We start from the raw sequence: 25,245 nt of genomic DNA, 5'->3' as shown, positions 1-25,245 counted from the left end.
ACTTCTGCTCTCACATGTGTCCTATGTATGTGTGACCTGACTGATCTCTGTGGTGCTCTACATGACTCATACCATCTGAGTAAAACGCTTGTCTGCTCTAAAGAAAAATTTAAAAAAAATAAACCGCTCTAGCTTTTCAAACAGTTCCGCCAGAGGTGTTCATGTTTTATTACAGTTCAATATTTTACAGTTTACACAATGATCTTATTAGAAAAATTATGGCTGATACTCCTATACCTGGAATGATCTTGGTGGTCTATGTACATTATTTATATCAATTCACTCTAGATATATGTATTTGCTTTAGGGTCCATTTACACGTCCGTGGAATGGGTCCGCATCCGTTCCCCAATATCCGCAACGGGTGCGGACCCATTCATTCTCAATGGGGCAAGAATGGATGAGGAGAGCACACTATGTGCTCTCCGCATCCGCATATCCGGAGCGCGGTACCAATATTCCGGTCCGCAGCTCCGGAAAAAAATAGAACATGTCTTATTCTTGTCCGTAATTGCGGACAAGAATAGGCAGTTCTATGGGGGTGCCAGCCGGGTGTATTGCGGATCCGCAATACACTACGGACGTGTGAATAGACCCTAAAGGGAACCTGTCACATTGTACATGCAGGCCTATCTGTAAGCAGCATGTTATAGAGCAGGAGGAGCAGAGAGAATTACCGTATATATATGATTTTGTGGAAAAAGATTCAGTATAAATTGTATTTTATTAATTTATAATTTTGACCATTTGCCTTCCACAGCTTTATGTATGACAGTACATATCAAGCTGCAGAACGCAGTTCACATGCAAATCACTTTTGAGAGCTCATCTGACAGCTCTCTTCAGCACTCTCCTATACTTATGGCCAAATCAAAGTTTAAGGCCTCAAGCACACAGCCATAGCCATCTTTGTGGTCTGCAAATTGGGGATCCGCAAAACACGGATACCGACTGTGTGCGTTCCGCATTTTGCAAGTCCGGCCCTTTGTTAGAAGTGTTTATCCTTGTCTGCAAAATGGACAGGACTAGGACATGTTCTATTTTTTTGCGGGGCCGCGGAACAGAAATATGGATGCGGACAGTACGCAGTGTGCTTTCCGCATCTTTTGCGGCCCCCTTAAAATGAATGGTTCCACGCCCGGGTGACAGAACGGATCCGGACAAAAACTACTGTCGCATGCATGAGGCTTAACTCTGATGTCAGAACTCTTCTTGATGAATAAAGGATCCTATGATTTCCTATGAAGATTTGGACTAGCCTTGTGTTTGCATGACTTGATCTTGATCAAATTATATATATATTGACTATGAATATGCCTAATGTGTCGAGCATGAACTCATAAGCAGGTAACAATGAAAAGCACCGTTGACTTCCACTTGGGATTATGGCTACAGGCTGACATTTTTCTACAATCATATATGAGTACTTCTTTGAACTTTGTGATGGGTGGTAAGTTAAAGGGGTTCTGCACTTTGTTTAAACTGATGATCTATCCTCTGGATAGATCATCAGCATCTGATCGGCAGGGGTCCGACACCCGGGACCCCCGCCGATTAACTGTTTGAGAAGGCAGCGCCGCGGCCTTCTCACTGTTTACCCATGGCCCAGTGACGTCACAACTAGTATACACTTGCCTGGGCGGAGCTAAGCACCATTTAAGTGAACAGAGCTTAGCCCCGCCCAGGCAAGTTGATACTAGTCGTGACATCACTGGGCCAGCGGTAAACAGTGAGAAGGCTGCAGCGCTGCTGGAACGCCGGTCTTCTCAAACAGCTGATCGGCGGGGGTCCCGGGTGTCAGATCCCCACCGATCAGATGCTGATGATCTATCCAGAGGATAGATCATCAGTTTAAACAAAGTGCAGAACCTTTTTAATGCACTTTAGGGGACATTTATCATCCTCTGTACACCAGTGGCGTCAAAAAGCTGCAAAGTTTTAAGCCTGCTATGATTGCACAAAATGTCGTGACTTTTTAGGGGTTTAGGGCCCTGCTCCTCACTTTTCCAAAAAGTGGGCGGTACAGAGTTGGCTGTAGCAGGCTCGGCACATTTATTGCAGTCTATGCCAGGAAGCTGTATAGTGGAAATCTTCACCAGCTCATTTCCTGGTGTTGATTTCCCTTTTGGTGCACAGATGCACTACAATTATTAAGAGGCGTGGGCCTCTTTATAACTAGAATGCATTGGATGCCAGCAGGGGACAGATTAAAACCAGCAGGTAATATGCCCATTAATATCTGTCAACTTTATATGAACTGCTGCTTCATTGATCACCTGCAACTGTCAAAGGAGTGGATCATAGATCAAACTGAGGGATACATACATGGCAGTGCCAGTAACTGAACTCCAGTGATTTAATATCATAAGTCTCTCAGTTGTATTTTTATCCCTAATCTATCCAATATGGAAGAAAATAAATGTTTTGGGTTGTTGTTTTTTTAAAAGAAAACCTGAAAAAATAACAGATTTTAGAAGGATCTGACAAGCCTGCCAATAGACCTTTAAAAAAAAGCAAAAGCCCCCAAATGTTTTCGTACGGTAGAGGTCCTTTGTTGTTGTTTTTTTTTTTTTAAACCTTCTTGAAAATGATATCAGTCTATGATAAAAGGAGGATCAGTCTATAACGTAAATGAGTTCATCTTTACGGAAAGGTCCACTTTTGGAATAAACATCTGCATTGTTTGGGATAAGGCCTGGCAGTGGGGATCAACTTTTAAGGCACGGTGGACTTAAAGAGCACGTGCTTTATCATCCACTTGTCAGAAAATAACTGCTTTCCCTTAAAGATGCTTCTTCTCAAAAAAAAATTATAACTTGTCCCAACAAATTTTCTCCTTCATGATGATGTTCAGGCAGTTGTAGAAGGTCTGTGGGGAAATTATGGGCCTTACTTGCCATTTATTCATTACACAGGGAATATGATTCAGCGAAGATTCTGAAGTCATATAGACTTGCCAGTGTGATGTCTACAAAACTTCATTGAAATATGAGAACATCAAAAGTATATAAAAGTTTACAGTCAGTAGATGATGATTGGCTTAACAGAGTGGATGCATGGCGGACTCAGCTTTTCTTTCACTCAGTAATACATTATCAAACTGATATGTCAGCTTCTTCTTCACCTTCCTGATCTCTCCAGTCTTGCCATAGTTGCGTAGAGCACGTGCCATCTTCTGGTAGGTCATCTTCTTACGGTTTCCCTTTTGTTGCCCCCATCGGTGAGCTAGAAGCTCTTTGTGCTTTGAGGAGAATTGAAAGGTCCCTCTCTCACGGTCCAGCCACCAGATGCAATCTCTCATGTCACCATTCTGCAGGAGCTCCAGAAGAAATTTGTATAGTCGAACCTTCTTTCGAACGCCTTAAAAATATAGATGCTGGAGGTTAGAACTATTAAGTCCGAAACTGCGGTCGTGTCGAAGATATAACACATTGTAATACATTTTTTTTAATTCTTTTAATGATTGCCTATACAGAGTGCTCCAGATGAAGCATGCCTCCTAGCTGTGGGTGGCAACGATTTATGGTAGCCATATATTTTGATTCATGGGTATGTGACCAAGGTCACATTGGTCTTACTTGATTTATGTGACAGTCATATAATCTTTTTTTTTTATTATTTGTATTTAGCTTGGATGCAGCATATAATATCTCTGACTTATCATCCTATGATAACAGTTGCTAAGCAATGCACTCTACTCCCTTTTGTATCCTACAATTCAAAGATAAAACAGAAGGATTAGGCTACCTGCACACGAATATCTGCATGTGTCACTTGTGGCTTTTGGTGTGGATTCCATGTGGTTTTGTCACAGACCTCACCCTTGCGTTAAAAAAGGGTGAAATCCACACAAAAGTACTGCACAAAAAATTCACATGCTGTGGATTTCAAAATCCGCATTGGCAGGTAATTTTCAGTATGAATGAAAAGGCAGATTTCTGAAATCTCATACACTTTTCTGGTACTGTAGTAGGCTACTTTCACACTAGCGTTCGGGGCTCCGCTTGTGAGTTCCGTTTGAAGGGGCTCACAAGCGGCCCCGAACGGATCCGTCCAGCCCTAATGCATTCTGAATGGATGCGGATCCGCTCAGAATGCATCAGTCTGGCTCCGTTTGTCCTCCGCTCCGCTCAGCAGGCGGACACCTGAACGCAGCTTGCAGCGTTCGGGTGTCCGCCTGGCCGTGCGGAGGCAAACGGATCCGTCCAGACTTACAATGTAAGGCTACTTTCACACTAGCGTTCTGCTGTCCGCTCGTGAGCTCCGTTTGAAGGGGCTCACGAGCGGAGCAGAACGCTTCCGTCCAGCCCTGATGCAGTCTGAATGGATGCGGATCCGCTCAGACTGCATCAGTCTGGCGGCGTTCAGCCTCCGCTCCGCTCGCCTCCGCACGGCCAGGCGGACAGCTGAACGCTGCTTGCAGCGTTCGGGTGTCCGCCTGGCCGTGCGGAGGCGAGCGGATCCGTCCAGACTTATAATGGAAGTCAATGGGGACGGATCCGCTTGAAGATGACACCATATGGCTCAATCTTCAAGCGGATCCGTTCCCCATTGACTTTCAATGTAAAGTCTGAACGGATCCGCTCAGGCTACTTTCACACTTAGAAAATTTTCTAAGTTTTAATGCAGACGGATCCGTTCTGAACGGATGCGAACGTCTGCATTATCGGAGCGGATCCGTCTGATGAAACATCAGACGGATCCGCTCCGAACGCTAGTGTGAAAGTAGCCTTAAGTCAATGGGGACGGATCCGTTTGAAGTTGACACAGTATGGCTCAATTTTCAAACGGATCCGTCTCCCATTGACTTTCAATGTAAATTCAAAACGGATCCGTTTGCATTATCATGAACAAAAATGTTCATGGTAATGCAAACGGATCCGTTCTGAACGGATCTAAGCGTTTGCATTATAGGTGCGGATCCGTCTGGGCACATACCAGACGGATCCGACCTAAACGCAGGTGTGAAAGTAGCCTTATTCCGGGCGTAATCCTCAATGTGTGCAAGTAGCCTTAATGAGGTTGACTTTGTCAGTCCTAGGGCTTCAGGATATCCTTGGCTTCCAATACTTTTTAATATGTATGAGCTTTGTGTATCCTGTTATGCAAATTAGTAAACTACTCATTAGAACCAGGAGCTTCCAGATCTACAAGGAAATGCCAGTAAATGGGTCCCAAGGCTTTAAATGGTGGCAATAAGAAAAAGCCAGCAGATTGTGCTATTACTGATTGCTTGGATAGGGCTGTACTGCATCTTTTCTGGGGGCAACTGATTGATTTTAAAGAGAGTCTGTCACCAGGAAATTCACTGGTAAACCAGACACCATGCCTTGTAGGTCTAGCTCAGCTGTGTGTAATGATACCTTTCACTTAGTGATCTGGTCCTTCATTCTGGAAAAAAGTACTTTTAATCCATATTCAAATAAGCAGTTAAGTGCACCGAATGCAAGCCCAAGCCACTTAATGCACTCTTGCTCCTCCTGCCAGCTCTCCCTCTCCTTGATTGACAAGGCCAAGCAAGATGACTTTGCAGGAACCTGGTCCTGTTAATCAAAAAGGAGAGCGAGAGCTGGCAAGAGGAGCAGGAATGCATAGAGTGGCTTGGGCCCGCCTTCAGTGCACTTCAGTGCAAAATATGTCAAATATTCTACTACATATACATCATTAGATGAGGTTCAAATACCTGGTTCACAACCCACAAAACTTGATGGAGAATAAACACTAGATTCGCTGTCTGACACCTCTAGATTTGGATCATCTTCTTCAGAAAGGGATGGGCTTCTTAGGTTACATGGTAACTGATACGTCTGATGATAGGGATTAAGTGGCTATCGGGAGAAAGAAAATCCACAATTAGTATAACTGATGTGTTTAGTCCTCCATAGATGAAATCTGGATTTGTTGAAAGACCATACGGGCTTAGATAGGCTGAACTGAAATGAGACAAGGACCACCATTAACCATCTATAGAAAAAGTGATCGTGGTGGCAAGATAAAGTAGGTGGACACCTATTGACTGATCACTTTGATTATACACTGCTACAGACTACCAAGAGTGTGGTGCCACCATCTACATGAGCCATGGTTCACTAAGTGGCTATGATTAGCTTTGGTTATTAAATCCTTACGCTAATGTTTGGCTTGTTTGACTTCAGATTGAGCAGGGCCACTCTTAATCATAATCTACAGAGTTCAGGAAAAGTATTTAGGGACAGTAGACACTCTCCCCTCTGTCTGCCCTTATATATCATTTTGACTACTTCCCCAACTAAATGTGTGCTCATATTTATAAGGTTTCTACAGCTTAGGAACCATTCACACGACCGTATTTTTTGCAGATAGGATGCGGACCCATTCATTTTAATATGCTGTCCGCATCCATATGTCTGTTCCGTAGCTCTGCAAAAAAAATGTCCTATTTACAGATGAGCAAATTTCATATTTTAGAATGCAAAACGGAACGCCTTTAGAGGCATTCCGTTATTCATTCCGTCATAATAGAAGTCTATGGGCTGCAAAACTGACCCGTCCCGTTTCCGGTATGCAGGGGAATCCTCTCCTGCATAACGGAAACAGGACGGATCCGTTATACAGGCCATAGACTTCTATTATGTCGGAATGAATAACGGAATGCCTCTAAAGACACTCCGTTATGCATTCCTTCATGGAATTGCGTTATGGTCCGTGGTAACAGAATCCATAACGCAATTCTGCTTTTACCACCAAACGAAGCGCAAACGAATTTCATAACATGAAATTCGCTCATCCCTAGTCCTATTCTCTTCCATTTTGCAGACAAGGATAGGTATTGTTACAATGGATCCGCCAAAAATACGGATGCAACACAGACGTCATCCTATATTTTGCATGTATTGCAGTCGTGTCAATGCACACTTAATTTTGGAAAAGCTTTTTAGTGTGAATGGGTTTTGGAAACGTGCTTTAAAGGGAACCTGTCCTTGGGATTTTGCGTATAGAGCTGAGGACATGGGCTGCTAGATGGCCGCTAGCACATCCGCAATACCCAGTCCCCATAGCTCTGTGTGCTTTTATTGTGTAAAAAAAAATAGATTTGATACATATGCAAATTAACCAGAGATGAGTCCTGTATGTGAGATGAGTCAGGGCCAGGACTCATCTCAGGTTCATTTGCATATGTATCAAATCGGGTTTTTTAGGGCTCTTTCACACTTGCGTTCTTGTCTTCCGGCATAGAGTTCCGTCGTCGGGGCTCTATGCCGGAAGAATCCTGATCAGGATTATCCTAATGCATTCTGAATGGAGTGAAATCCGTTCAGGATGCATCAGGATGTCTTCAGTTCCGGAACGGAACGTTTTTTGGCCGGAGAAAATACCGCAGCATGCTGCGCTTTTTGCTCCGGCCAAAAATCCGGAACACTTGCCGCAAGGCCGGATCCGGAATTAATGCCCATTGAAAGGCATTGATCCGGATCCGGCCTTAAGCTAAACGTCGTTTCGGCGCATTGCCGGAGCCGACATTTAGCTTTTTCAGAGTGGTTACCATGGCTGCCGGGACGCTAAAGTTCTGGCAGCCATGGTAAAGTGTAGTGGGGAGCGGGGAGCAGTATACTTACCGTCCGTGCGGCTCCCCGGGCGCTCCAGAGTGACGTCAGGGCGCCCCAAGCTCATGGATCACGTGATCACATGGATCACGTCATCCATGCGCATGGGGCGCTCTGACGTCATTCTGGAGCGCCCCGGGAGCCGCACGGACTGTAAGTATACCGCTCCCCCGCTCCCCGCTCCTACTATGGCAACCAGGACTTTAATAGCGTCCTGGGTGCCATAGTAACACTGAACGCATTTGGAAGACGGTTCCGTCTTCAAATGCTTTCAGTACACTTGCGTTTTTCCGGATCCGGCGTGTAATTCCGGCAAGTGGAGTACACGCCGGATCCGGACAACGCAAGTGTGAAAGAGGCCTTACTCAATAAAAGCACACAGAGCTATGGGGACTGGATATTGCGGATGTGCTAGCGGCCATCTAGCAACCCATGTCCTCAGCTCTATACACAAAATCCTGGTGACAGGTTCCCTTTAAGGGTATGTCCATACAGGATATAGATTGCACTGTAAAAAAATCTGTGGCAGATTTTCTGCGGAATTTACTGCAAAATCTGCACTTTTTATATGCAGATTTTTATTGGGGATTGTGTAGCAGATTTGCCTCAGACATGCTTCAGATTTAAAAGGTTTCTCCGAGACTTTTAATACTGATGACCTATCCTCAGGTGGGGTCCGACACCTGGGACCCCCACTCCTCAGATGTTTGAGAAGGCAGCGGCACTCCTGTGAGCACCGTGGCCTTCTCTCAGCTCGCCAGGCACAGCGCCGTACATTGTGTAGCGGCTGTGCTTGGTATTGTGCTCAGCACTCGGCCTAGGAAAAGCAGAGAGAAGGTCACAGTGCTACTGCTTACCGAACAGCTGATCGGCGGGGGTCCTGGGTGTCGTACCCCCACCAATTAGATAATGATAATGTATCCCTAAGATAGGTCATCGGTATTAAAGTCTTTAACATCTGCGTCACAGGTCAGTTTCTCAATGCATTCCATGTTGATTTTTCCCACACAGATTTTATCTCCATGTGAACATACCCTAAATACTTTTCAGTTAGCCAATGGAGGGTGTAACTAAATACAGACTAAATAATGGTTAATGATAGTGACCTTAGTAAAATCCTCACCTCAGTATTGTACATCTGCTCAGGCACAGGACATTGCGTCAGACAAGGGGACGCACCACTTAGGTTCTGGCTGTTGTCTAGGGAGTAGTGAGGGTAGGTTCCCTGCATGCAGGAAACTTGGACATTTTGAAGTGGTGTTAGCTGGCCGTTCTCATACCCCTCATAGCAGGCATCCTGGGGGTCCATCCAGTTCCATAGGTAGTCTAGAAGCAGACAAGACACCATCAACCCACTTCAATTCATCAAGGAAACAATAAGAGGAGGTCTCATTCACATTTGTGGGTTGTGGCTGTGGAATAGGTGCACAACATGGGACCAATATTATTCTATGGAAGTGTTCACACCTCCAAAGTTTTGTCTGGAAATTTTAATGAGGCACAAACTGAATGTTTAATATGCAGAATGCTCTAACAGATGCCATTCTCTGCACAGTCCATTCCCCATGGGTTTTCCCCCACTGTCTTTAGTGCTTCTCAGTGGTGAGAGAGGAATACATCTCCACCCGACTTATTTATCCTATAAGCTAAAAGTGGCTCATCGAAATAATCCCCATGTATGAGGGTAAATGCATAGTATTCATGCCAAGTATGGTATTCTTGTAAGGCCACAACAACCAAAGGGACTTTTCAGGTTTAAACATCCCCCCCCCCCCCCCTACCCCGTGTACTTCCTTCACACAGTATGAAAGGGAGTATATAGAAGTTGGGAGCATCATTCAGGAATGTAGGGGTTAACTAGTATAATTGATGTGTTAGTCGTCAGAGGATCGGACAATAAAACTATACAGAGATGGAGATAATGATAGTGATAGGGAATATTAGAAGGGAGGCGACAGAACTTCCTTTGTTAAGAAGCTGCCAGCTCCCAATTTCCATAAAACAGTCTTGCAAATTTCCTAGAGGATTATTTGCATATCACCTTGAGTCCTAACAAGCTCTTTGTATTCGTGTCCGATGCATGAGAAAAGGATTGTGGCTGAGGGACGGGAGAGCAGGCAGGGAGGAAAAATAGGGGGCAAAAGAACTCCATTAAAAAAAATGAACCTCTTCCTCCTTTCCTGTGTCTGGTTCATGTCACTCATCCCAGTACAGAAGAAAAGGGTCTGATTATTTTCTGGAAACAGTGCCACTCTTTTTAATGGGCAGTGGCTGGTATTGCAGCACAGCCCCATTCATGGTTTTCAACAGCTAGCAGTGGAAAAACAATAATAAAAAGTAGTGTATTTTAAGTATTGGTTTTTCTGATTTAGTTGTTATCTGTATGGATAATTGACGTTTTTATCGCATTTTTTCTAATTGAGACACTGATTCGGTGTTTAAGACACCTCTTGCAGTCTGATGATGAGTAATGGTTACATGTAGTAAGTATGGAGATTCCCCTGTGCCTTGTTTCATTAAGTTTTTTTGTTTGTTTTGTTTTTTAACCAAACTTGTCATACGTCCTGACTAAAATATATCACAGTGACTGAGGCTGGATGTTAAGTGTGGTGCATTGTCAGACACTGTTGTGTAACTTTACACCACCTATTGGTTGGCTTACTTTGCACCAATAGTTGGCATCTTAAACAATACCCTTTTCCATTAGGCCAAACACTCGTTTCAAATGAGGCACAAACAGTGTGTAAGTCTTTAGACCCTCTCACTTTTTGTTATGTTGCGGTTTTGTACTAAAATAAAAAAGATCCAAGTTTCCCCCTATCAATCTGCATTCAATAACCCATACATTTTGTTTGAAATTTTTTGAAAAGGAAAAACTAAAATTTGGCATGGACATAAGTAGGCTTGAGAGAATCGAGCTTCGGATTCATTCAAAAACTTAGTGGGTCATTTATTAAGTTTAAATCGACGGTCTTAATAACCCCTATACCTGGCGGTGGAACCGCTGAGGTTATAAGGAGGTAGCGGTCTCTACATAACTTCTGCGCAACCAGCGTCAGTCTAAATGTAAGACTGCTTCCTAGCTGGCTTACATTTAGACCATTTTCTACGCCTAAAACAGGCATAGAAAATGATGAATAAGACTGGCCTGCCGGCTCGTCCCCTTTCCCGACCACGACACTTTAGACCTGGCATGAGTGGGTAAAAGTCGCAGATTGCAGCACAACTAACTATTGTGCAGAAATCTGTGCCTGAAATACACCTAATATAGGCGTATTTCAGGATAATAAATGACCCCCTTAGTTTTTAATGCTGTTTCCGTACAGCATTAAAATGTATTGCACTGTATTAGTACGGTATTCCTATCTGCGTATTTAAAAACATTTTAAAATAGGAATCCAAAGTGGGCTTTGGTACTGGCTGGTACCTCGGTACCAAAGCCCACTTTTGGATTCCTATTTTAAAATGTTTTTAAATACGCAGATAGGAATACCATACTAATTCACTGAAGTCTCACTCAAATTCGGGTGATACGAAGTTTGCCTACACGGAGACAATACATTTTAATGCTGTACGGCAACAGCATTAAAAACTAAGGGCCAGATTTATCATTAGCTCAAGTCAAAATAATGGAGTGAAAAAGTTGCAAATTTTTGCGCAATCGCTAAAACTGCGCAAAAACTTGCGACTTTTATTGGCCAGTTTTCTGAAAGTGGCTGTGTTTTCTTATGTAAATGAATCTCTAGACAGATTTACTATTGCGACAATTTAAAAAGTCTCAAAAAATTTCACAATTTTCACTCCAGTGAGGACCATGCTTATCTTATGCAACTTTTTAATAGAACATGCGACTTTTTCGTAAAGACGTGTGACTTTTGTAAAGCCGCTTACTGAAGGACAAACTGCTATCGTCAAAGCACATTTTATCACAGTATTAAAGGACCATTAATAAATCTGACTTAGACAAAAGTGACTTTGGACATATGTAAAAGTGGATTAAGATGTAAGTGTAATGATAAATCTGGCCTTAAGTTTTTGAACTAAGTGATTTTCGATCTATGATCCGAAGCTCGGTTGAGCTCGATAGATCCTGTGTGGAGATGGGAAAAACTTCCAGAAGATTAACCACCACTGCAGCACTCTACCAATCTGGTTTTTATGGCAGAGAGGTGAGAAAGAAGCACTCCTTAGTAAAAGACACATGAAAGCTCACCTGGAGTTTGCAACAAAAAAAAGCACCTAAAGGATTTTCATACTGTGAGAAACAAGATTCTCTGGTCTGATGAAACCAAGATTGAACTGCTTGGCCTCAATTCTAAATGTCATGGTAGGAGGAAACCAGGCACTGCTCACCACCTGCCCAATACCATCCCTAAAGTGAAGCATAGGTGTGTCAGCATCAGGTTGTGGGGGTGTTTTTCAATTACTGCGACAGGGAGACTGGTCAGGGTTGAGGGAAAGCAAAGTACAGAGATATTGTTAATGAAAAACAGATTCAGAGTGCTCTAGATCTCAAATTGGTCTGAAGGTTCACCTTCCAGAAAGACAATGAACCTAAGCACACAGCCAAGACAACATAGGAGTGGTTTAGGGACAATTCTGTGAATGTCCTTGAGTGGCCCAGCTAGAGCCCTGACTTGAACCCAATAGAACATCTCTGGAGGGACCTGAAAACGGCTGTCCTCTGACAGACGCCATCCAACCCGACAGAGTTCCCCAGATCAGGTGTGCAAACCTTAAGGCATCATATCCAAGAAACTGGAGGTTGTAATCACTGCCAAAAATGCTTCAACTAAGTACTGAGTAAAGGATCTGAATACTTAGTTTTTTTTTTCTTTTCAATAGATCAGCAAAAATTTCTAATGTTCTGTTTTCACTTTGTCATTATGGGGTATTGAGTGCAGAATGATGGGGAAAACCTTGAATTTTTTTTATTTTAGCACAAGGCTGCAGCGTAACAAAATGTGTAGATTGGTAGATTGAGGTCTCAATTTCCCTTTCCCATTGAAGACCACTATAGCCTTTCTCTCCTCTGAAATGGCTGATAACGGTGAACAACTGCCACTTTTCTATTATGTTACAGAACAAAGCTTACAAAGTTATTACATCATTATAATGAAGTCAGTGTTCTACCAACTGTACGGACCAAGCTGTAGCATTCTGGAAAGATCACCCCCAAGCAGACAAACCAGCTACACTGCACAACAGTCTATTGTTTACCTATCGGATATCTCCCTCATTTAACTATCAAATCTTATTGATATCAAAACTCATAAAGTAATGTGTGTAAACGAATGGAGGAAGGAACGTGCACTTTACCTATGTGAGGTTCAGGTTCAGTGGTCTGTGTTAAGTTGGCAGGATGCTTGGCAAAGTTCTCCAAGTCTTGAAGCATCATATCAGGATACTGAGGAAAAGATAAATTCTTAGTTTACTACGAACTATACATAAAAAGTAGAGTACAAAGAGAAACCATAGGGTTGGATTGAAGATTCCTTTGCCCACCAGAGAAAATGGTCCTGAGGTTATGCCCTACAGATATACAGAACATATGTATACCTTCTTGTAATTACATCCTAAACTGTTATTATCATGTTTGGAATGGGATACTTTGGGACCAGCTGAAAAAAGGGCCTGAGGGTCAAAGGAAGTGCACATTCACAATCAATGGTATAATTTTTTTTACAGTTCTGTTTGACCTCATGGAATATGGGGAAATATGACAGAACCAGGGCCTACTAGAGGAACCCCTAGCGGGCCATTTTGACCCTGGTTGTTATCAAGCACACAGGTCAAATCATTAAGACAATTAATCAATGAACCCAAAAATAATAGACCCCAGCAATAAGTAATTGTCATTTAAAGATAGTGTTGTCCTCTAGACCCCTTGGGTCCACTTGTTGCTGGGTAATTTGTTGAGGTCTTCTCTATTTAGACAGGGTTTTCTCTCCTTGCATAAATCCCTTAGACTTTATTTGAGAAGCCATGTGACCACTTCTCCATTTAGTCTTTGATTAGATATGGCTGCTTCAACTTCAGAGTGATAGACAGTAGACCCCCTTCTACCAAAAGGTGGGGTGCCAAAAGTGGTTATGCCATAAGTGTGTAAGGTGGTAAACATTTCTTTAAGTGACCCCAACAAATCAACTCGAAGTGTGAAAGCCTTGCGTTTAGACTTTTTTTTTTTTCTCTTCTGAACAGTGAAATGTACAGTTGCTATAGTAAAAAAAAAAAAAAAAATACCAAGTATTATCTATTTCATCACTGTACGTCCTGCCTGGTGCTACTGATAAACATTAAAACAGAGGCAAGCTATTATTGCATGACCTACCAGTAGGTATAGGCTAGTCCTGTCCAAAATGTGTAAACGTAGACTAGACAGACTAAAAATGCCTTATATTTATCACAGTGGCTGATGCTGACGGTACATTTGGTCCATCCTTACACGGTCTAGTCTACGTTTCTACCACCTATTGCTTAGCTTACTTTGGACCAGGATTTTTGTGCTCGCTGTTGCATTTTAAGCCACACCCCTTGTCAGGCAAGACTAACAAAATGTCTATAACAGAACGCAGGCACATTTTGAGTAGTAAATCCCTTATGCATTGATACTTTGCCTTGATCATTAAGGCAAAATACTGGTAGTTGTAGTTTCACCATATCTGGGGAACCACAGTTCGGTATTATTATTGTTTTAAATACTAGACTGCAAATGGGCATTCGCAGTCCAAATTTGCACTTGCAATTGCGGTATTCTGTTTTGGCATAGGAGCAGAATACTGGAATTACTGGATCTGGAATAGGCCTGTAGTACCCTGGAGTGAGGATACTTTGAATTGTGGACATTTGACTGTTTCCCCTATGCAAAGTCATCAACTCTTTAAAGGGGTTATCCAACATCTCCAAGATCCCATTGGGGTGCACCACGCCTTACCATCCCTTCCAGAGAGCAGCAACACGTGGTGAAACCTAAATGGTGTCCAGGCCTTCCAGCACAGCCTTGGGGCCACCCTAAACTTGGCCACTGCATGCCGGGCACCGATGGTGCAGACAGATCCTATCCTCTATAGTGGGGTTGGCCAAGTTTCCAGCATGAATTTTCCGCTGCATGTGGTGTGCCGGATCCATCAATTCCAGTGTTCTGCTCCTATGCCGGAATAGAATACCACAATGGCAAGTGCAAATGTGGATGTAGCCTAAGATGGAGAAAACAGATTGCTTGTGGCCGCACTAGCAGGCCTCATTTCTCAAAACAGGCCGTGTTTCCCTTACCAACCAATCAGAACACAGCTGTCATTTCTTAAACTGCTCTGGAAAAATGAAAGCTGAGCTGTTATTGGTTGCAAATAGGGCATGGCCATGCTGGGAAATGTTATAATGTGCAATCCAGAAAAATATGGATACACTAAAAGAGAACTCATGTAAAAATTGCTAACCATATAGACCTCAATACGCTGGCAAACACAGGGGAACAGGTAATTGTAGGTACTGCAGGTGAAAATTGCCCATGGCAACCAATCACATTCTAGCTCTTATTTTTCTAAGGCCTTTTGTAGAATAAAAGCTGAATTTTTTTTGTTGTTGCTATGAGCAACTGCTCTTTTTCTATAGCTTGTCTGTATAGTAATGATAGATAGGCGGAAAGCAATGTGAGTCCATTCATTTCTATGGAATGTACATCTTGGGAGTTGTAGTTTTACCACAGCTGGAGTGCCGAAGGTTAGCCATCACAGCGTCTAAATCCTCTTTCTACATTTAATACAGCCACATTTTAGTATCCATATTAAAACTGCAATACTTGGACGATGCAATGTACTATTGATATACTAGTGTGAAACCAGTGTTAATGCAGTTTATACTACAAAATATGAGCACTTTGGGCCTATCCATCTTTATTTGGAAACCATCAACAAGCAGGCTTGCAGGATTGAATCATGATGTTATTCATATTATAATTACAGTTTAAGTGAATACCTCAGGAAACTCAATGTATAACACATACATGTAACCTTATTACTACAGTAAAGCCACCAGTTTACACTCAAAAGACTAAATACCGGTAATAAAGAATGACAGCTTTTCTTAGTTTCCAGATACAGACCCCTGTTCACTAATCTATATTCAGGCCAGTAACCACTCATAGTTATATACCAGACACGCCGTTTAGTATATGGTTACTTATATGTGGTTTATGGGTTTCTCCTATCTAGATACACACTTCTATAAATATATGGAGACTACTTACCGTCCAATTGAAGGAATTGTCAAAACTGTGGGAAAAAGAGAAAGAAAAGAAGTCATATACAATGTCCAGACCACGGCGCTCAGTGCTCATACAGTGCTTCCTAACAGCCGATTAATGTCCTTATCACACTTCCTGAAATAGTGTTAACGAATGAAACCGAAGATAGAAATTGGTCATTTTCTTTTACTATAGCCTAAATTGCTGGTATAACAACCTGAAAAATCCTCAAATAACCAGTATGCTCTACTGCCATGAGCAGATAGAAGCTCTTTAGAATACAGATGTAGCAGAGTCGTATGTGTCATATAACTGGATCTATTACTTGTCGTCTAATGGAGATTTAGGCTCAGTTCAGACCTGAGCGTTCTGAAAGGAGCGCTCTGTATGCGCGATTGTACGGGCGTTTACAATCGCGCATACAGAGACAAGTGTACACACAGTGTCGCGCGTTCCCGAAAGTCTATGTACGGGAACGCGCGACAAGCGCCCAAAAAAACGCTCCTGTACTTGTTTGAGCGTCGGGCGTTTTACAGCGCAATCGTACGCGCTGTAAAACGCCCAGGTGAGAACCATTCCCATAGGGAAGCATTGGTTTCTCCTTGTTGAGCGTTTTACAGCGCGTAGGAACGCGCTGTAAAACGCTCAGGTCTGAACTGAGCCTTACAGCGAATGCAGTTTGATATCACGGTGCCTGGTACCAAATGACAAACTCAGCTCTTTTACACTTGTATATAAGGCAGGTCAAAAGTCAGGAACCATCTTAAAATAGAAATGCGATGCTTTTTTTCCTTAAGAATGGAGACGTGTATCATTGTCTAGCATAAGGGTCCTCTTCACACAGCAGTGAAAAAGTTTTTCAGAACAATGACAGTCTTTGCATGTATTCACGCAGTTGTTTTTTTAACAGGTTGTGAATACCAGTTGTCAAAAATAGGACATTTCCCGTTTTGTCCGTTTTCATGGCCCAACAGCCCCCAAATAATTCAAGTTGGATGTTTTTAATGGCATTTTTTTTCCCAGAAAGGCATCTGTGAAAAAACGGCTGTGAAAAATGGACCGTTTTGCCATAACACCCAAAATTTCAGCCCTCTAGAGGTTTAGGTCTACTGCACATAATATATGGAATAAATACGCCATTCTCTTCACTATACTGGTCAATTCTGAGGTGAGGAGTATCTGAATTATTGTCAGGGCTGGCTCCAGGTTTATGTGGACCATTGGGAAACAGGGTCACATTGGGCTCCGTGTTTATGGTTACCCCACCTTTTCCTAGAGAGCATTGGGCATGCTAAGTCCAGGTGGTTCTGGTTTCCCCGGTATATATCTTGTATATAATTGCCCGTAAGTGTACCTAGATTTTGGCGTAAATTGTGCTAAAAAGTGGTGCAATTTGGTGCATCCAGGTTTAGAGAACGTTTGTGTGTCTAGTCCGACAAAGCAGCAGAGCTTAAGATGGAGCAATCTGCGGCAATACTGCACCACACCTCTGGTGTAAAACTCTTTCTCAAACAAAGCCACTCCATAGCTGGTATGGAGTAAGAGAAAAGTGTCTATCCCTGCACAGGGGTGCACCACCAATGAGGCCAGGTGAGGCAGCATTAGGAAGGGGCAAGAAGGGGCAGCAGAAGGGCCATGGGCAATGAGTGCTTTCATTGTGGCAAAGGGGTTAGGTTAAGAAATTGGCATGGGGGGCACCGTTTCAGTTTTTGCCTCAGACAGCAGAAAGGCTGGGCGTACCCCTGTTCCTGCACCAGATTTATCATCTAGCCCAGCAGTTCTCAACCTAGGGGTCGCGACCCCTTTGGGGGTCGATCGGCCCTTTCCGGGGGGTCGCCTGAGGCTTCCTATTAGGGCTGCACGATTGTAGCGTCACATTACCCTACTTCGTGAGATTTCCCTACCTCCTGACTTCCCGTCGCACTGCTAATGACGTGAGGAGGCGTTCCTGAGTTTTGACGATCTGCGCATGCGCAAACCGACAGTTTATGGAAAATCTCAGCGGAGTTCAGCTTCACACCGGGACACTGCGCATGCGCCGGCCAGAGTTAGCCGCGCTTGCGCACTGGGCTGTAATATTTCCCTACTAAGGCTCTCGTGCGCATGCGCAGTGTCCCGGTGTAAAGCTGAACTCCGCTGAGATTTTCCATGACAGACCCAAGTGATGGCCTCTCCAGATTCCCAGATCACCATGTGCTGGAATACAAGTCCGATCCATGGAGGCCGCACTGAGCAGCTTACCAGATCCGCTACCAGATAACGCAGGACTCCTCACAGGTTTTACAGAGTCCATGCCTTGCCGGGCAGCACAAGGTGAGGGGAAGGGTCCTGCTAAATAGGAGGCAGCTGGTTGAAATGCTTGGCTTTTAGGATTGACCCATTACACGTGTAAACTTTTCCTACTTCTCACTGCTGGGAGCTTGTTACAATGTATTCAGTCTAGACCAGCGGTTCTCAACCTCCACAGATCCCCCACAACACAGCGCCCTCCACAGATCCCCCACAACACAGTGCCCTCCACAGATCCCCCACAACACAGCGCCCTCCACAGATCCCCCACAACACAGCGCCCTCCACAGATCCCCCACAACACAGCGCCCTCCACAGATCCCCCACAACACAGCGCCCTCCACAGATCCCCCACAACACAGCGCCCTCCACAGATCCCCCACAACACAGCGCCCTCCACAGATCCCCCACAACACAGCGCCCTCCACAGATCCCCCACAACACAGCGCCCTCCACAGATCCCCCACAACACAGCGCCCTCCACAGATCCCCCACAACACAGCGCCATCCACAGATCCCCCACAACACAGCATCATCCACAGATCCCCCATAACTATGTCATACCCAGCCGCGTCAGCGGCTCATATGGGAAAATGTAATGGTTGGGGGTCACCACAACATGAGGAACTGTATTAAGGGGTCACGGCTTTAGAAAGGTTGAGAACCACTGATCTAGCCTGAGCCCCTGTGATAAAGCTGGTGCCGGTCTAAGTGTACGCCATCTTCAGCATTAGTAAATCTGTCTCAATGAATAACATTTACAGCTAAAATTAAGACATCTGCTTCTGGGAGATTTGTGATGGCCAGTGCAGCTACTACGGGGATGTGGTCCAAAATAAATCGGCCTAGTTATAGGGCGATACAATAGATCGGCCTCATAGCAATGTGATTTTTTTTATTTTTATGTTACTGGGATATGACTATTTCCATAAGTCTCTGCTGAGGGTTGTTGTTTAGTTTCCCCTTTTCTCAGCGTAAAAAGCAACTACAACAGTCAGCATTTTAGACATGCCTTTCCCATGCAGTGGACCCTGTGGTCAGCAAGTGCTCATACTGAATATTTACAGTCGAAAGTGCAAAATGTCAGAAGAGCTAGACTTGTGCGTCATTCGCGCCACCTTCTACTTCATGGATCGCGACTCGTAAAGTTCCACTCGCCCACTTTGCCTCTCATTCTGTGTATCTTACTGCCCCGAGGGACACCATTTGCATGCCAGGGAAAGGGCGATACAATAAAAGTACCAGAAATAAAATCCTGTTTTGCTGTATGCTACACAACATTCAGATTGCATACACGAACCAGTCTACAGTTCAGCTGCACTATCTACATTTCTAAATTTGGCTCTCTTACTCATACCTAGCGCAGTGGCAAATATTATCATTCTCTATCTTGGTCCAGCAAAAATATACACTGCAAAACCACAACCTGTATGACTGCATAGAGACATCCATGCAAAGAGATACATGGCCCAAGCATAGAATACAGTACATCCAGAGGAATTATTTCTCACTGCCAAGAGGTTCTGCAGGGGCTGGCATGTTCCAATTTATAATCCACAATTTTGTCATAGTAAGTAAATGAATAGGCTAAGTCTACCTCAAGCAGATACTATACTGGCCACTAGGGGGAGCTGGTGAAAATCTGGTTCTGGTTAAAAGCACACCAGCTGGAGGCATATAGGCAGGGCATGTGCCCTGTGTATTTGGTTATAGAGACAAGAGGGCACCAGCAAGCTATTTCGCCTTAGTTGGATTATCTGTATACTGCAGCCAACTTGATTGCCCACCGACTAACACAGATATTTGGGTTAGCTTCCATTTAAGTTTTGCTTGGCTTCAAAAGACATTGATGTAAGAAATATAATACCCCTCCATCACTTACAGACTGTTCCATGCTAATGTGTCATACAGTGATTACAGAAGTGCAGATGATATTTGTATCTATCATCTATCTATATCTATCTATTTCATATCTATATGTGGCTAATTACTAACAAAGTTATAAGTCCACCTTATTAATGAGAAGAACATGTCAATCATGTAACACATACCAAATAGTAACATGTTTCACAGCAACAGAAGTGAAAATGCATCTGAAATCTATCATCACTCTATCAATTATCTTTCTAATATCCATATCTATCTATTTGATATCTATGACTGAAATAATTAGAAAGTTGTAAAGTTTTCGTAATTAAGAGCGCATGTCAATCATCTAACCATATAGATAATAGCCATATAGTAACATGTTATATTGGTACAGGTGTCCAACCATGGACATAGAAGTGAAAATGAAAAATGTATCTGTCTATCCATCTCAGATCTATCTAAAATCTACAGATTATCTACCGGATATCTATGACCGAATCAGTTACAAAGACAATTGTCCAGTATTAAATACAAATAAAGTACAAATATAAGAAAAATTTCAGGACGACCCAGTAAAAATGATTTCTATAATCGTATGCAGCTGTTAATGTTCTGCAAGATCTCATCTCAAGGTATATTTTAATCTTCACTATCCTGTCTGGGCCCAAAACACAGTTTCTCATTGTGTAAAGATCAATATTTTAGGAATGATTAATACTTAGCGTATGACATTGGTATGTCACATTGTCACTACAACTTGTACTGTGCAAAGTGCAATCAACAAAAATATAGAGAGAAACCTCTACCGGTGCTCCGACCCAGATTCTAGGAGCACAAGTCTCATCTCAATCTAATGCTGTCTATCATCCAATCATCCGCCTATCAATTATCTATCATCCAATCATCCGCCTATCAATTATCTATCATCCAATCATCCGCCTATAAATTATCTATCATCCGCCTATCAATTATCTATCATCCAATCATCCGCCTATCAATTATCTATCATCCAATCATCCGCCTATAAATTATCTATCTATTTATCTATCATCCGCCTATCAATTATCTATCTATCTATTATTTATCATCCGCCTCTCTATCAAATATCTATTTATCTATCTGTCTATCATCCAATTATCTATCTATTTGTCTCTCTGTCTATCAATTATCTATCTATCTATCTGTCTATAATCCAATTATCTATCTATTTGTCTGTCTATCTATCTATCATCCAATTATCTATCGGTCTGTCTATCTATCTATCTATCTATCTATCTATCTATCTATCTATCTATCAAACTATCTTTCTGTCTATCTATCTATCTATCTATCTATCTATCTATCTATCTATCTATCAAACTATCTTTCTGTCTATCTATCTATCTATCTATCTATCTGTCTGTCTGTCTATCTATCTATCTATCTATCTATCTATCTATCATCCGCCTCTCTATCAATTATCTATTTAGCTATCTATCAATCATTTGTCTATCATCCAATTATCTATCTATCTATTTGTCTGTCTATCTATCATCCAATTATCTATCAGTCTGTCTGTCTATCTATCTATCTATCTATCTATCTATCAATCTATCTATCTATCTATCTGCGTCTGTCTGTCTGTCTATCTATCTATCTATCTATCTATCAATCTATCTATCTATCTATCTATCTGTCTGTCTGTCTGTCTGTCTGTCTATCTATCTATCTATCTATCTGCCTCTGTCTGTCTGTCTGTCTATCTATCTATCTATCTGCGTCTGTCTGTCTGGTGCATCCATACAAATGTAGCAAAGTTAGAACAACTCATTGTAATATCACAACAGGTTATCTGTGAATACCATAAATATAGGATTGAGGTTAAACGTACTCATTGTCTTATCACGATACACAAATGATGCAGCCCTTAAAGTTAAATAACAAATTCAACTCTGCTACATCTGTGTGCTTGATGTAAAAAAAAAAAAAAGGATACATAAAAAAAATCACCTACTGTAGTGAATCCAGAGAGAGCATCTTTTTGGCAGGACAGCGAAGCCGCCGAGGGCAGTTTCCTATAGAGAGTATTCTCTGTCTTTATGGCACCCCCTGCACACTGTGTAATATCCTATATGTACCTGAGGCGTGCTTTTTAACTTTTTGCTTGAGGGAGGGACAGGAGCCTACAATTCGTAGGAGGAGCCATAAGTTTCACAATAGAGGAGATGCACATGTGCACAGTGATAACAGTCCCTACCATTCACATTCACCAAGGGACACAGTTATTTTAACCTCTTAGATGCCACTATGGAAAGGATGACATTAGATCTTAGATCCCAACTGATGTTTTGGGATTTTTACATCTCAGCATCCAGGGCACAAAGCGTTTTACTTTGCAGTCTACATACTATACTATACTTTATAGTTGTTTAGTACAAGTTGTACTTTTTAGTTGGGGGCTCTTATACTATTTATATTTTGGTGGGGAATAGTAATCATTTGGGAAGAAATACAATCCTGACAATATTTTTCTTGCTAGAACTACAGTTATAATGATACTAAATGTGTGCGTATTGCCCTGGGTCAGGAAAATTCTGGACCTTTCGACCAGACAAATTTAAAATTTTTACCTCTTATCATTCAAGGGCTTATAATAGTTTTTTATTTTTACATGATACCTTCTTTTTTGGGAAGGGATTTTGGTTATTTTTATGTAATTTTGAGGCTTTTTAAAATAGTATATTGATATTTTGTGGAGTAAACAGTAAACAAAATTACAATTATTGCAATTTCCTTTTCCATCATTTATCAAATGTTGGCAAATTTGCCGTACAGGCTGAAAAGAAGAGAACATACAAACTCCATGCAGATGTTGTCCTTGGTCGGATTTGAACCTAGGACGCCAGCGCTGCAGGGCACCAGTAGTAACCACTGAGCCACCGTGTGCCATAGTTACAAGAATAACATTTATTTTAATAAAATGGTTAATATGTAAGTTGTACTGCTTTTTAAAATGATTTCATTATGAATAATTTTTTTTCCATCAATGTATAAAATATCACCACATTATGTCATAGGTTACCTTGCTTAAATGTAGTAAATATATAGCTAGGACAATGTAAAACCTGTATGACACCTGATGATTTTTTGGACAGTGCATACGAAAGCTCGTTAGTGATCGTCTTGCAGGGTAATACTGCCGCGATTGCCTGATGAATGCGCAAATGCTCGTTTATCGGGAAATCCAAATCTTTTGACATGTTTAAAAAATTATCATTTGCAGGCGGCAGATCGTCATTCACGATCTGCCGGCGGCAAATCACCATACAACATGCTGCGGAGGAGATCGCTGCACGTAATAGAAGCGGTCTCCTCCGGTAGCGAGCAGGCGATTGCCGGGAGGGAACGCTTCCCTCCTGACAATCGTCTGCCACATTGGGCTGTGCAATACATCCTTTAGGCATAGTCAACCATGCCTTAAAGGGTTGTTCTGGTGCTTAGATACTGATTAACTATCCTCAGGATCAGTTGGAATCCGACACCCGGCACCCCCACTGATTACCTGTTTTGTGCCAGCGCTGGAGACTATACAGTGGATTGAAGGCTCTGTCCACTAGGTAGTTTCCGTCACTGGCGTACAGCAGCTTCGGTCCCAATCACCAGAATCGTGGCTGAGCCGCAGTAGCCTGGCACGGTGACTACACAGTGGACAGATCCTTCTGCTTCCAGCTCCATTTATTGCACAGTTTGTCACTAGTGGCAGCCTGGTACAGCTGATCGGTGGGGTTGTAAGTGCCCAACCGCCACTGATCTGATACCGATGGCCAGGCAATCAATATCTAAGTATCGGAAACCCCTTTAAGGGCCTGGCACCTGCTACCCCAATGGTCCTTATTCTCCAATGAGAAATGAGGCTCAACAACAGTACCAGGAACAATGCATCTGGAAAGACATTGATGGGCAGCTTTGTTCTGCTAAACACTAGGGGGGTCATTTACTAACAGAAACTCACCTATTTTTGGTGTATTTTGGCGCAGAGTTTATTTGCACCACAATCTGTGACTTTGACTCGCTTGCGCCAGGGACATGGCGTGGGCGGGGAAGGGCCTGTTTTAGGCTTAGAAAATGGTCTCACTTTAAGCCATCAAGGTGGCTGGCATAGATTTAGACCGGTGGTGAAGGCGGCGAAGTTATGTAGAGGCCGCCGACAGTTTTAATAAATGACCCCCCAGGTTTCTCAGGGGTCCAGCTTCTGCCCATCATACACTGATAATCTATTCTAAGGATATGCCTTCATTGTGTACTCCTGCAGAACCTCTTTATCTGTTGCAAAATGAATATACTTTGTGCTTCTATTCCTCAGTTTTCCGCTGTTTGCTGTCAGTGAATCTAAACATTCTGGCTGAAAACCTAAAATAACCTAGTCCTGCCGTACAAATGTATCCAGGCTAGACAACCCTCTGTAAGGGCGGGTTCAACATCATTTTTTTTCCACATCCGTTTAACGTATACAAAAAACTTATACGTTAAACTGATGCCTCAGACTCATGCCATACAGTGGCGTCCGTTCACCATACAGATTCATTGTAAAAAAAAATACGGCATACGTTTTTATTACTTGGCTGTGCAGGATACAGGAACTGCGCGTTTTTGTATCCTTTTTTTTGTAACGTATACATCAAACGGAGGCATAAAACGTGATGTGAACCCACCCTAAGCGGAATACAACTAAACACAAATCTCTCTTCTGTACTGAAAGTTTGGTACAATGAATCGACGAAGGTAATGACATACTAACATCCAGATCCACTGAGAATACTGCATTGCTCTCTGATGTCAGCCAGACGGCAATGAAAGAAAGGAAGTCTCAAAGTCACCAGAATCACTAGGTTATCTCACTTATCTCAAGTTCCAAGAACCTGCAGAGACAATACATACTGTAGGTGTGAATGCTCTTATGATCTTGTCCCTTTACATGTATTTATGCTCGGTGTTGGAGGACAGACATTTGTGCAGTACAATGCTATACTGTCATTTGTAACTTAATTCATAGGGAAGTTCTGCGTTTGCTTTATGTTAATACAGACTGGTTAAAAATACTGACTAAGTTCCTGAAATTTGGAAGTAAAGATTAAGCCACAGATTAAGTTTCCTTTTTTTATTATATATTTAAAAATTGCTGCAACAAATCCCCCCCATGTGTGAACTTAGCCTTAAAGGGCAACTACCAGTTTCAAAATGTAACAAAACACAGAATTTGACAGGCTAAAGGGAATCGTATTG

At 42.5% G+C, this 25,245-nt stretch overlaps 1 protein-coding gene across 2 annotated transcripts; it reads right to left on the bottom strand.

Moving 5' to 3' along the window:
- Positions 1–1,968: 1,968 nt before the first annotated feature.
- On the bottom strand, positions 1,969–22,090 carry SPIB (Spi-B transcription factor). Of its 2 annotated transcripts, none has more exons than XM_040433643.1 (6): positions 21,977–22,090; positions 15,829–15,853; positions 12,903–12,990; positions 8,707–8,909; positions 5,684–5,828; positions 1,969–3,360 (listed from the first exon to the last, which is right to left on the bottom strand). In XM_040433643.1, exons 1-6 carry the CDS (start codon positions 21,997–21,999, stop codon positions 3,041–3,043), a joined length of 804 nt encoding a protein of 267 aa, XP_040289577.1. In that variant the 5' UTR covers positions 22,000–22,090; the 3' UTR covers positions 1,969–3,040. The 2 variants fall into 2 exon arrangements, with proteins under 2 accessions (XP_040289577.1, XP_040289585.1); XM_040433651.1 differs by having other exon boundaries at positions 21,973–22,074.
- Between the last annotated feature and the right edge of the window lie 3,155 nt (positions 22,091–25,245).

This window comes from Bufo bufo, chromosome 1, assembly GCF_905171765.1.
Source record: "Bufo bufo chromosome 1, aBufBuf1.1, whole genome shotgun sequence".
Lineage (NCBI taxonomy): Eukaryota > Metazoa > Chordata > Amphibia > Anura > Bufonidae > Bufo > Bufo bufo.
Note: the sequence above shows the minus strand (reverse complement) of the source record. Positions and strands in the feature narration are given on the sequence as shown.

Coding starts and splice junctions, on each gene's coding strand:
- SPIB (XM_040433643.1), bottom strand. CDS start 21,999: ATGCTCTCTCTGGATTCACTACA. Junction 12,991..15,828: donor ACAATTCCTTCAATTGGACG/GTAAGTAGTCTC, acceptor TCTTTTCCTCAG/TATCCTGATATGATGCTTCA. Junction 3,361..5,683: donor TTTTGTGGGTTGTGAACCAG/GTATTTGAACCT, acceptor TATATTTTTAAG/GCGTTCGAAAGAAGGTTCGA.